The 12,275-nt window shown below is 44.2% G+C and overlaps 1 protein-coding gene across 1 annotated transcript in view; it reads right to left on the bottom strand.

The window, feature by feature from the left end:
- Positions 1 to 12,275, bottom strand: part of tpo (thyroid peroxidase) — a 49,565-nt gene that overhangs the window by 6,863 nt on the left and 30,427 nt on the right. Inside the window, exons 6-8 of the mRNA XM_033022078.1 lie at positions 10,120 to 10,378; positions 9,848 to 10,018; positions 4,485 to 4,722 (exon numbers count right to left, since the gene is read on the bottom strand). Of these exons, the coding sequence (XP_032877969.1) occupies positions 4,485 to 4,722; positions 9,848 to 10,018; positions 10,120 to 10,378 (668 nt within the window). The remainder of the gene's footprint in view (positions 1 to 4,484; positions 4,723 to 9,847; positions 10,019 to 10,119; positions 10,379 to 12,275) is intronic.

A 12,275-nucleotide genomic window follows, 5' to 3' on the forward strand; every position in this document is an offset into this window, starting at 1 on the left:
CCATTCGGCCCTTCGAGCCTGCACCGCCATTCAATATGATCATGGCTGATCATCCAACTCAGTATCCCGTACCTGCCTTCTCTCCATACCCCCTGATCCCTTTAGCCACAAGGGCCACATCTAACTCCCTCTTAAATATAGCCAATGAACTGGCCTCAACTACCTTCTGTGGCAGAGAGTTCCAGAGATTCACCACTCTCTGTGTGAATTTTTTTTTTCTCATCTCGGTCCTAAAGGATTTCCCCCTTATCCTTAAACTGTGACCTCTTGTCCTGTGGTCCAGGGTTACGGTAACCACCTCATACAGAGAGCCTCATCACTGACTGTCACGCATTGGGGTGCAAAAGATGCCATACTCCATAGCACTAAACAGCAGAAGAACAGGCCCTTTGGCCCACAGTGTCCATGTTGAACATGATGCCAATTTAAACTAAGCTCCTCTGCCTGCACATGCTCCATACCCCTCTTCTACCTGCATAACCATGTGCCTATCTAGAGAGTTTAAGAAGGAACTGCGGATGCTGGAAAATTGAAGGTACACAAAAATGCTGGAGAAACTCAGCAGGTGCAGCAGCATCTATGGAGCAAAGGAGATAGGCTTTAAGAAGAAACTGCAGATGCTGGAAAATTGAAGGTACACAAAAATGCTGGAGAAACTCAGCGGGTGCAGCAGCATCTATGGAGCAAAGGAGATAGGCCTAGGCCTATCTCCTTCGCTCCATAGATGCTGCTGCACCCGCTGAGTTTCTCCAGCATTTTTGTGTGCCTATCTAGAGACCTCTTCAATGCCACTATCATATCTGCCGCCACCACCACTACCCCCACCACCCCTAACAGCACAGTCCAGAAACCCACCGTTCTCTGTGTTTAAAATCTTGCCCGGCACATCTCCATTAATTTTTGCCCCTCTCTCCTTTTCATGGAAGAATAAGCTGGATTCAAACCGTGGGACTTGGTTTCAGGGTCCCCCCTGCTCAATCCATTTAAGACCATTATAAGCAGAGAACAGTTCCATTAAAATCCAACCAGATACGAGTGGGGGCAATTTATCACTGAAACACATCAGTGAAAAACAAGTGCTGTAGCATTCAGGCCATGTGGGAAGCTGAAAGGAACCCTGGGTGAGGATCAACACCTGGAATATACCTGATGAAAAAGTAGTGCAATGAAAAACCATTGAAACTCTTTGAGAAACAACGATGTCACACTGGGAGGTCTCCAAGGTACTTCTTGATGGCTGAGCAAAGATGGGAAGAATCCGTAATTGTATTGCTTCTTATGGTTAGAAAAAGAAAGAATTTGCATTATTTCGCTGCTTATCATGCCTTGGAGCATTCCAAAGAACATTACAGCCAATGAATTGTTTTTAAACTGCAGTCACATTTTAAAATATTATCATGTTGTGTTGCGTCCCAATAAAATTGCAAGGAATGAATTTGCAGTAACACCCCAGAAAATAAATGACGTTGTAAATGACACCCTGCACATAATACTTGGATTTTTGACAATGTTATCCTTTACTGCGCATTCTTAACTACCATTAAAAATGTTGATGAACCTGCATTTTGCACTGTTGCAGTCATAGACATAGAAAGTAATTGAGTCACAAAGCACAGAAAGAGGCCCTTCAGCCCAAAGTTCCCATGCTGACCAAGATGGCCCATCTATACTGGACCCACCTACCTGTTTTTGACCCATATCCCTCTAGACCTTTCCTCTCCACAAAACTGTCCAAATGTATTTTAAATGTTGCTTTAGAACCTGCCTCAACTACCTCCTCTGGTAGCTCATTTCATCTACTTACCACCATCTGTGTGAAAAAGATGCCCCTCAGGTTCTTACTAAATCTTTCCCCTCTCACCCTAAACCTATGTCCTCTGGTTTTTGGTTCCCCTTTTCTGGGTAAAAGACTCTGCGCATTTACACTATCTATTCCCCTCGTGGTCTTATATACTTCTAATAGATCACCCATCATCCTCCTGCAAACCAGGCAATAAAAACATAGCCTGCCCAAAACGCTGCCCAGCTCAGGTCCTGGCAACATCCTCATAATTCTTCTCTGCACTTTTTCCAGCTTAACAACATCCTTCCTATAGCAGGTTGAAAGCCGAACACAATGCTCCAAATGCTGCCTCACCAATATCTTGTACAACTGTAACAGAATATCCCAACCTCTATAGTTAATACCCTGACTGATGAAGGCCAATGTACCAAAAGCTTTCCTGAGCACCCTGTCTACACTTGACGCCACTTTCAAGGAACTATGTACCTGTACACCTAGATGCCTCAGCTCTACAACACTCCCAGGGCCCTGCCATTCACAGTTAAGTTCCTATCCTGGTTTGACTTCCCAAAATGAAACACCTCATACTTATATGCATTAAACTCCATTAACATTCCTCAGCCCACTTGCCCAACTGATTAAGATCCTGCTGTAATTTATGATAATCATCTTTGCTATCTTCAATGCTACCCACTTTAGTGTCATCTGCGGGTGAGGCAGCATCTATGGAGCGAAGGAATAGGTGATGTTTTTTGTCTACCTTCGATTTTTCCAGCATCTGCAGTTGTTTATTAAACATTAGTGTCATCTGCAAACTAAAGGGCCTGTCCCACTTGGCCGTCATTTGTGCCTCATTTACGCATCATATGTAAAATAGGTTGACCCGTCGTGATGCGCGATGTCGCGCACAAATCACGCGTCAGCACAGCCGTCTGGTGCTTGTGACGTAATTAGAATACCCTGCGGCACGCGGCGACGCATGGTTACGGACGTTGACGCACGGTGATGTAACCATGCATCACCACGGGATACACATGAGACGTATGGACGCCAGCGTGCGACGCCAATGCGGTAGCGATACGTCATGCAGGTGGCGCGCGAGGCACACTACGAAATCCTGGAGCGGCACCACAGCATGCGATTCCATGCCTCACCATGCGCAATGCGTGCGTCACCCACGCGCACCCCACGCGTCATGACGCGTCGACCTATTTTACATATGACGCGTAAATGAGGCGCAAAGGACAGCCAAGTGGGACAGGCCCTTTACTAATCTAGCTTTGTACAATGTCATGCAAATCATTGATATAAACCACAAACAGCAATTGGCCAGCACTGACACTTGAGGCACATCACAAGCCCAGGCCTCTCGTTCAAAAAATAACCTTCCACCATCAGCTCTGCTTCCTTCCATAAAGTAAATTATCTATCCAGTCAGTTAGTTCTCCCTGGATCCCATGCGATCAAACCTTCCAGAGCTGTCTACCATGTGGAACCTTATGAAATGCGTTGCTGAATTCAATATAGACGTCTACGGTTTTGCCCTCATCAACCTTTGTGGTTACTTCTTCAAAAAATAAAATAAAATTTGTAAGACATGATCTTCCACATATGAAACCATGCTGGCTGTCCCTAATCAGCCACTGTCTATCCAAATGCATATGTTTTATCCCGCAGAATACTCTCCAGTAACTGGCCTAGTAGAGATGTTAGGTGCGCTGGTCTATAGTTCCCAAGCTTTTCCTTGCAGCCTTTCTTAAATAGAGGCACGACATTAGCCACCCTCCAGTCTTCCACCACCTCATCCGTGTCTAATAATGATTCATATAACTCAGCCAGGGCACCTGCTCTCCAGCCCTGGAGCAGTTCCTCCCACGTGCCATTGGGCAGGGTGTTCACTGATAGAGACTAAACCATTCTTATTTGGTGAATCTGTGATCCTTCGTATGTATTTAGTTTTGTTTAGTTATACAGCACATAAACAGGCCCTTCGGCCCACCGAGTTCATGCCGACCAGCGATCCATGTACACTGGCACTATCCTACACACTCGGGACAATTTACAATTTTTACCGAAGCCAATTAACTAACAAACCTGTTCATCTTTGGAATGTGGGAGGAAAACGGAGCACCCGGGGAAAACACACACGGTCATGGGGAGAATGTACAAACTCTGTGCCCATAGGTCCATACAGGACTAAACCCAGGTGTCTGGCTCTGTAAGGCAGCAACTCTACCGCTGTGCCATCCCTCCTCTCTCTTTATATCTCTGCATTCAACGTGAACCACCATTTATGGTCAGGTTAGCACCATGTCAAATCTTGGTTCTACAATCTAGAAATAAGTCTTGGTTTACTTTAGACTACTTTTATAACTCTTTCCTGTGAAGTTGCAGGTGTAACCGACAGATCTGTCACTGCCAAGTTATTGTCAGCCAAGCAACACGGCAGAGACCATTTGTACTAAATGTAGGATCCAAAAATAACACTGCAAACGTATGTCCTTTCAAAGTCAATGGCATTCACTTACCAAGGAAAGAAGCTTGTAATTTTTGCTATTCTTTGCTTTTGTTTGCTCCTATTTGTTCTGCTTCAAAGTACTTGATTAATCTGTATTAGACTAGATATTTACCAGAACAGCGTGAGCTAACAGCTAGTGTATGTGACTGGATTAGAATGGAACATATTATATAGAAAACTCACCTATCGCCTTCTCTTAAAGCTTTCATTTGTTTTCCAATTAAACAAGCAAATAATGGACCAACTCTGGCCCCAGGAAGAAAATCTTCTGCCAAGCCTCCAAGCCAGATGTCAATATTGTCTGGATGACCATAGAGATCCATTATCTTTTCAACAGAATCTAAATCAGAAATTGCTTTCCTTAAATCCGTTTTGGTTTCCAATCTTTCAAGTTTACAGAATTCCCTCCATTCATTGTATCCTAGAAGTAATGTAAAATCATGTTAGCTTTTGAATTAGCAAAAACAAACTTTTGACCTGAATTACATTTTTTTGTTATAATGGTGTGGTGACTCAATGGACCCATCTTCAATTACAATCAAAGATAGACACAAAAAGCTGGAGTAACTAAGCAGGATAGGCAACATCTCTGGAGAAAAGGAGTGGGTAACGTTTAGGGTCATAATTTCAATCACTTTGCTGGGGGGTGTACTACAGGCCTCTAGACAGCAGGGGATAGAGGAGTGAATATGTAGACAAAGCATAGAGATATTAAAAAAAATAATAAGGTTATAATAGTGGGGATTTCAACCTCTAGATTTAAATGAGATTGGTTTGGTATGAAAGACATAGAAGGGCCAGGAGAGTTTTTTGAGCCAGTACATGGATAGTACTGAGGTGGTATTAGAGCTGATCTTTGGGACTGCAGACAGATAAATGGAGCACGAGTCACTGGGAGTACATTTGGGAGACAGTGACCATGACATTGGACATTTAGAACAGTTATGGAGAATGACATGGTTGTTCCTGGTAATCAATGTTCTGAACAAAGCAATTTCACTATAATCATAATCATACTTGGGGTGGAAGTTTGCAACCTTCACGTGGTCCGCCCTGTTTCGACGAATGCAATCAACCCGGCATGTACAATCAAATAAGATCAAATAGAACAAGTTGTCCTACAACTTTAGGCTGTGCACGCCATATGCAAGAAGAAGAAGATAATCATATTGTATTAGTCAAGTATGTTTTGCAACATACGAGGAATTTGATTTGCCATACAGTCATACCAACAAAAGGCAACAAAACACACAAAATACATTTTAACGTAAACATCCACCACAGTGACTCCTCCACATTTCTCACTGTAATGGAAGGCGAAAAAAAGTTCAATCTCTTCCCTTCTTTTTTCTCCCGCGATCGGGGGCCTCGAGTCTTCTGTTGATATTACGATCTTGGCACCTGTAGCCGGTGGTCGGGCCCTCCGCTTCGGGGCGATCAAGCTCCCACATCGGGGGGATCTTAGCTCTCCCGTGCTGGGCGATCGGACCCTGGGTCCGGGCTAGTCGAACCTCCTGCGACTTTTGAGCTTCCTAACATCAGTCTCTGCCCGAGACTGCGAGCTCCTCGATGGTGAAACCTGCAGGCCGCGGTTGGAGTGTTGATCCCAGGCACGGAATCACAAGCTCCGATGGTAAGTCCACGGCCCCGGAATGGGGCTCAATGTCAGTCTCGAGCAAGGATGCCAGCTCCATGATGTTAGGCTGCAGTGCGACCAGAGATACGATCCCGAAAACAAACGCATATCCGTAAGAGATTGAAAAAAGGTTTCCCCCGATCACCCTACCCCCCACCCCCCACTCAAAACAAACCAGAGAACATTAACACATACTTTTAAAACACACTAAAAATAACAAAAAAGACTAAAAGACAGGCAGACCATTGGCGAGACTGCCATCACTGATGGTGCCACCCGATGGATTAGAGCCATGACCTTACAAAAAGGGAGGGCAGTGAATGCGATACCATTATTCAATAAGGGCAGCATGGACAATCCAGGTAGTTTTAGATCAATGAGTTTCTCATCATTATAGAGACATTATTAGAAAAAGTGTTGACAGTATTAATCTGAAATTGAGGGGGCATGAATTGATTAGGATAGTAACCCTTGCTTCCAAGGGAAGGTCTTGACTGACTAAATTTACTAACTTTTGAGGTGGTGACTCAGCATGCCAGTTCAAGGTAGGTAGTGTAGTTGATGTATTCTACTTGGAGCTCAGCGAGCCTTTAACTAGGTTCTACATGGGTCCAAAACAGAAGATACAAGGGGATTCACAAAGTTGGAGAAATTGATCGAAAATCATCGGTGGTAGAAGGAAGAATTTGATGGTCAAGAATTGTTTTTGTGATTGAGCTGTGGCAAGTTTTTCACAGGGATCAGTGTCATGAATCTTGCTGTTTTTTTGTACATATTAATTAAGTGGATGTAAATATAGAAGGGATGATCAGCAAGTCTGCAGATGACACACAGATTGGTGGTGTTATCCAATAGTGAGGAAGCAATTCTTTGGTTGCAGAACAATATTGATGAATTGGGAGGATGGGCAGAGAAATGGCAAATGTAATTTAATCCTGAAAAATGTGAAAGATTTTTCAGGATGTGTTAATCAAGCTAGGATGTTCACATAGAAAATGTGTCCCTAGGAAATACTGAGGAACAGAGGTCTGTGTACATGTCCAAGGATCCTTGAAGACAGCTATCATTTGATAGAGTGTATCATTGTATAAATTAGTGGTTAGGCTATAACACTCCCCGGGGGTCCTCCATTCACTATGAAGGTCATGTTATGGTTTGACGTTCCAAAATGCAACACCTCAGCCTTATCTGAATTAAACTACAATAGCCATTCCTTGAGCTATGGCACTATGGCAGTCCCAGTCTTTATTTGGAAAGATAAAATGACAATCCTATTTGACAACCTTATTTGCCTTGCAGCTGTCTACAATCTCATAGAACATTTCTGACCTACTACTCTGGTTTCCACCTGCTTGATTCTCCAGTTTAAACCTTCCTGAGTAGCATGAGCAAACTTCCCTGCAAGGATATTGGTCCCCCTCCAGTCCAGGTGCAACCCGTCCCTGTTGTACAGGTCACTTCTGCCCCAGAAGAGATCCCAATGGTCTAAAAATCTGAATCCTGAGCCACTCATTCATCTGTCCTAACTTCCTGTTCCTACGCTCACTAGCTTGTGCTACCGATAATATTACTATCCTCTGGGTCTATTCTTTAATCTTCTGCTTAACTCCCTGTATACACCGCAGGACCTCATTCTTGGAACCTGGCACCAAGGAGGCAACATTTGTCGCCACAGAATCTCCTGTCTGTGCCCCTACTGGGCATGTCCCACTTACGTGACTTTTTCGGCAACTGCCGGCACCCGTCATAGGTCGTTACAGGTGTCCGAAAATTTTCAACACGTTGAAAATCCAGCGGCAACCAGAACAAGGTACGATTCTTTCGGCGACTACTCACAACCATACAGACTTCACCCCGCGACATGTTGCCAGGTTGTCGCCTGTATGGTCGTGAGTAGTCTCCTCAGTTGCCCAAAGAGTCATAGCATCTTGTTGGTCACCGCTGAATTTTCAACATGTTGAAAATTTTTGCCGACCTGCAACGACCTATGACCGGTGCCAGAAGTCACCGAAAAAGTCACGTAAGTGGGACAGGCCCATAACTAACAAGTCTCCTTTCAATATGGCTTTGTCTAACTTTCCCCTTCCCCACTCTGCATCAGAGCCAGGCCTGACACCACCGACTGGATCACTGCTCTCCCTTGACTGGTTATCCCCCACAACATTACCCAAAGGAGTATGCCTGTTCTTCAGGGGACCAGCCCCAGGGGATTCCTGTGTTCCCTGGCAAATCCCTATCATCTGGTCACCCATCTACATTTAGCCTGTACCTTGGGAGCGACCATCTCACTGTCACTCCTTACTATGACAATCACACACCCCCTGATAATCCTGAGGTTATCCCGCTCCAGTTCTTTAATGCAGTCTGTGAGAAGCTGCAGCTGAACTTACTTACTGCAGGTGTAATCTTCAAGGGCACTGGAAATCCCCTTGACTTCCAATATCCTGCAGGAGGATCACTCCATTGCCCCACCTGCCATCTCTACTACACCAAAATGCTCGGAAGAATTAAACAAAAAAGCAGACTCTACCTTAACGTGCCATTCCCCTTTGTTCTAAAGCCTCTTGAGCAAAACCTCAGCACCGCGCTTACCACAGTACTTCAGCTCAACACAGTCTCTTTCCCAACAACGCTGATCCCAATAGGTCACTCCACTAAATGTGTTCTTTCTTTTATTTGCCATGGTTCCTCTCTCTGAGCCAATCAAACACATGGTTTCTAAATGTCCCTCCTTTTACATGATATCTCAGGCGATGATCCCTCAGTTATGTCATAGAGTCATAGAGTGATACAGTGTGGAAACAAGCTTTTCAGCCCAACTTGCCCACACCGGCCAACATGTCCCATCTACACTAGTCCCACTTGACTGCGCTTGGTCCATATCCTTCCAAAACGGTCCTATCCATGTACCTGTCTAATTGTTTCTTAAACGCTGGGACAGTCCCAGCCTCCACTACCTCCTCTGGCAGCTTGTTCCATACACCCACCACCCTTTGTGTCTTTTAGGAATATTGCCATGAGATTCCCCTTAGTCAATAAAGCAACTCCTCCTCCTCTTTTACCCCCACCTCTATCTCACCTGTGGCATCTGTATCCTCAAATATTAAGCTACCAGCCCTATCCCTCTCTTAGCCAGGTTTCCATGATGGCTGTTCATCACAGTTCCCTAACCTATCCATGAACTGAGTTCATTTGCCTGACCTGCCAGGCCTCTAGCATTGAAAGTAATGCAATTTAATCCAATTGACTTTCCTCACTCCGTGCCATGATGCTGCCTATCCTGTCTACTGAACTTGCTGTCATTGACTTCTGTATTGATTTTCAGCCTCTCACCTGCTTCACTACTGCATTAGATGCCGTCCCGCCTATCAATGTAGTTTAAACCCTCCCGAGTGGCACTTGTAAATCCGCCTGCAAGAATATTGGTTACCCTTCAGTTCGGGTGCAATCTGCCTCTCTTATACAGGTCACATCTGCCCGAGAAGAGATCCCAATGGTCCAAACATCGGAATCCCTTCCCCCTGCATCAACTCCTCAGCAATGCATTGACCCGTCTTATCTTTCTATTCCTACTCTCACTATCAACTTGTACCGGGCCGGGATTATTCCAGAAATCACTTGCCTTTAGGTCCTGCTATTTCATCATTTGCAAAATTCCCTATATTCACTTTTTAGGTCCCCATCCTTTTTCCTATTCAGTCTGAAGAAGGGTCTCGACACAAAACGTCGCCTATTCCTTCGCTCCATAGATGCTGGCTCACCCGCTGAGTTTCTCCAGCATTTTTGTTTATGTTCGATTTTTTCAGCATCTGCAGTTCTTTCTTAAACTTTTTCCTATTTATGTCATTTGTAATAATCTGCACATGTTGATCATGTTTGCAAGTTGCAACACCTCAGAGGTTCCACTCACCAGGGAGTCCATGGTCACGCCCTCTTTGTAAGTTCAGCGATGCCAAGTCCAGAGCTACAGCATCAGTCAGAGCAAATAACTTCTCTGTCAATTCCTCGATCATCATTTGATTTGGTGTTTGCAGCTTGGCTGGCTTTGCCAGAAGCCCCCTGAGCAGCGGGTCTAAGCCACCTATCAATCGCAACAGAAATAATAGCTTAGGGCAGAGGCTGGTTTAAGTAAACACAGTGAGTTAATTGTGTTCCTTTCACATCAGCAACTATAATATTCACCTTCTTTAATGATGCGCCAAGGACTGAAGAAGGTCTTGTGGAGGTTTATGCTTGGGTATGTGGCGTGCTCCTTGTAACTTTCATCTAGTCTTTGTATCCTCGGGCTGATGGTTGTGTGACCGAAACGGAATGCAGCGGTTGCAAATACGTTGGACAAGGTGGGGTTCAATCTTTCACTGTATCCTTCATATTTTCCCATAAACCGATCAAACGCTTGAGAACCAAGGATTTTCGGAATATAGTCTCTCATTGTAATAATCTGAACAAAAACACAACAAAATCCTCCTGTGAATAACTTGTTAGACCAAATAGATGGCCACATTGCATGTGGATCATTCTTAATTAAATAAAAAATTGCAATGTCAATTTAGAATGGAATTTTTATAACTAAATGTGTGAAAGTACTTAGAGTGATAGTGTCATACAACACGGCAAAGGGGCCACACTGATCCTACTGCCCATCAGTACTAATCCCATTTGCTCACATTGGAACCATATCATAGAACATAGTACATAGAACAGGCATAGTACATAGAACACCCAAACAGGCCCTTCTGCTCATAATGTCAATGCCGAACTAATTTCCACTGCCTGCACATGATCCATATCCATCCATATCCATGTGCCTATCTAAAGGCCTCTTAAATGCCTCTATCGTATATGCCTCCTCCACCACCACATGGTAATGTGTTCCAGGCAACCTGTAAAAAACTTGACCCATACATCTTCTCTAAACTTTGCCCCTTTCCGCTTAAAACTATGCCCTCTAGTCTATGACATTTCCATCCTGGGAAAGAAAAGATTCTGACGGTCTACCCTATCTATGCCTCTCACCATTTTACATTCGTCTAGCAGATCTCCCCTCGGTCTCCAATGCTCCAGCGGAAACCTGTGATCTAGCACAGCCAGCATGATGCACGCAAGCATTTGGCACCAATGTGGGCTTTGCCACAGTGTAAGTATTCAATTATGGCACTTTTGAGGTATTATACTCTACAGAGACCAATTTCCTGCCAAAATAGCCTGACTCCATGGAGCACGCATGGGGAGAGCATCCACCTGGAGGGAATGTTCTCAAACAGCCTGATCAGATCCAGTTCTAGAATCAGCATGCTCCCTCTCCCATTTATCAGCATTTTATTAGGATGCATCGCAGCTTGGTTTGGGAACAGCTCCATCCAACTCTGCAAGAAATTGCAGCGAATTGTGAACACAGCCCAGACCATCACACATACCAATCTCCCTTCTATTGACTCAATTTATACCTCACGCTGCCTTGGCAAGTCCAGCAGCATAATCAAGGACTAGTTGCACCCTGGCCACTCACTCCCTGCTCTCCCCTCTGGCAAAATGTATAGAAGTGTGAAAATGCACACCAGATTCAGGGGCAGTTTCTTCGAAGCTGTTATCAGGCAACTGAATCATCCTACCACAACCAGAGAGCAGTGCTGAAGTACTATCTACCTCTTTGGTGACCCTTGGACTATCCTAGATTGGACTTTGCTGACTTTACCTTGCACTAAACGTTATTCCCTTATCATGTATCTATGCACTGTAAATGGATCGATTGTAATCATGTATTGTCTTTCTAGCACGCAACAAAAGCTTTTCACTGTATTCGGTACACATGATAATAAAGTAACAGAACTGAACTGATCTTTGAAACAGCCATTCTTGAAGCAGCATCACTCGCTGGTGCTTGGAAAAGTGCTGTCTGCCAAGATTGCATGTGTGACACTAAACATCGGGAGCTGGAGAGCCTTGCAATAGCCTTGACACAAGAGAAGTCACATGAGAAGATGATGAAACTGTTATCTGTGTCATTATTCACTGGAGTCTGACAATGCTATTCTGCGGAGCTTCACTGCTATTGTTATGATGCAGCATAGCATGGTACACAATGTTCAATGTTGTGTGCAATGTAATTTCTAGGCTCTGAGCTTTGATACTTAGTTTTTGAAGTGTTTGATGCCAATGTTGTATGGAAACAGTGGGATATTTGGGCAAGGTTAAACCTCCAATTGAATAATATCTTAATGATATACTGAATATTTTGTATAGTCTGTATGAATATTCTATATTTTTAGATTAGAAGCCTCCCTGGATTCTGCATCACTGATGCTCCTGAGGATGGATCTTGTGTCCTCTAGGTCCCA

This window comes from Amblyraja radiata, chromosome 5 (assembly GCF_010909765.2).
Source record: "Amblyraja radiata isolate CabotCenter1 chromosome 5, sAmbRad1.1.pri, whole genome shotgun sequence".
Classification (NCBI taxonomy): domain Eukaryota; kingdom Metazoa; phylum Chordata; class Chondrichthyes; order Rajiformes; family Rajidae; genus Amblyraja; species Amblyraja radiata.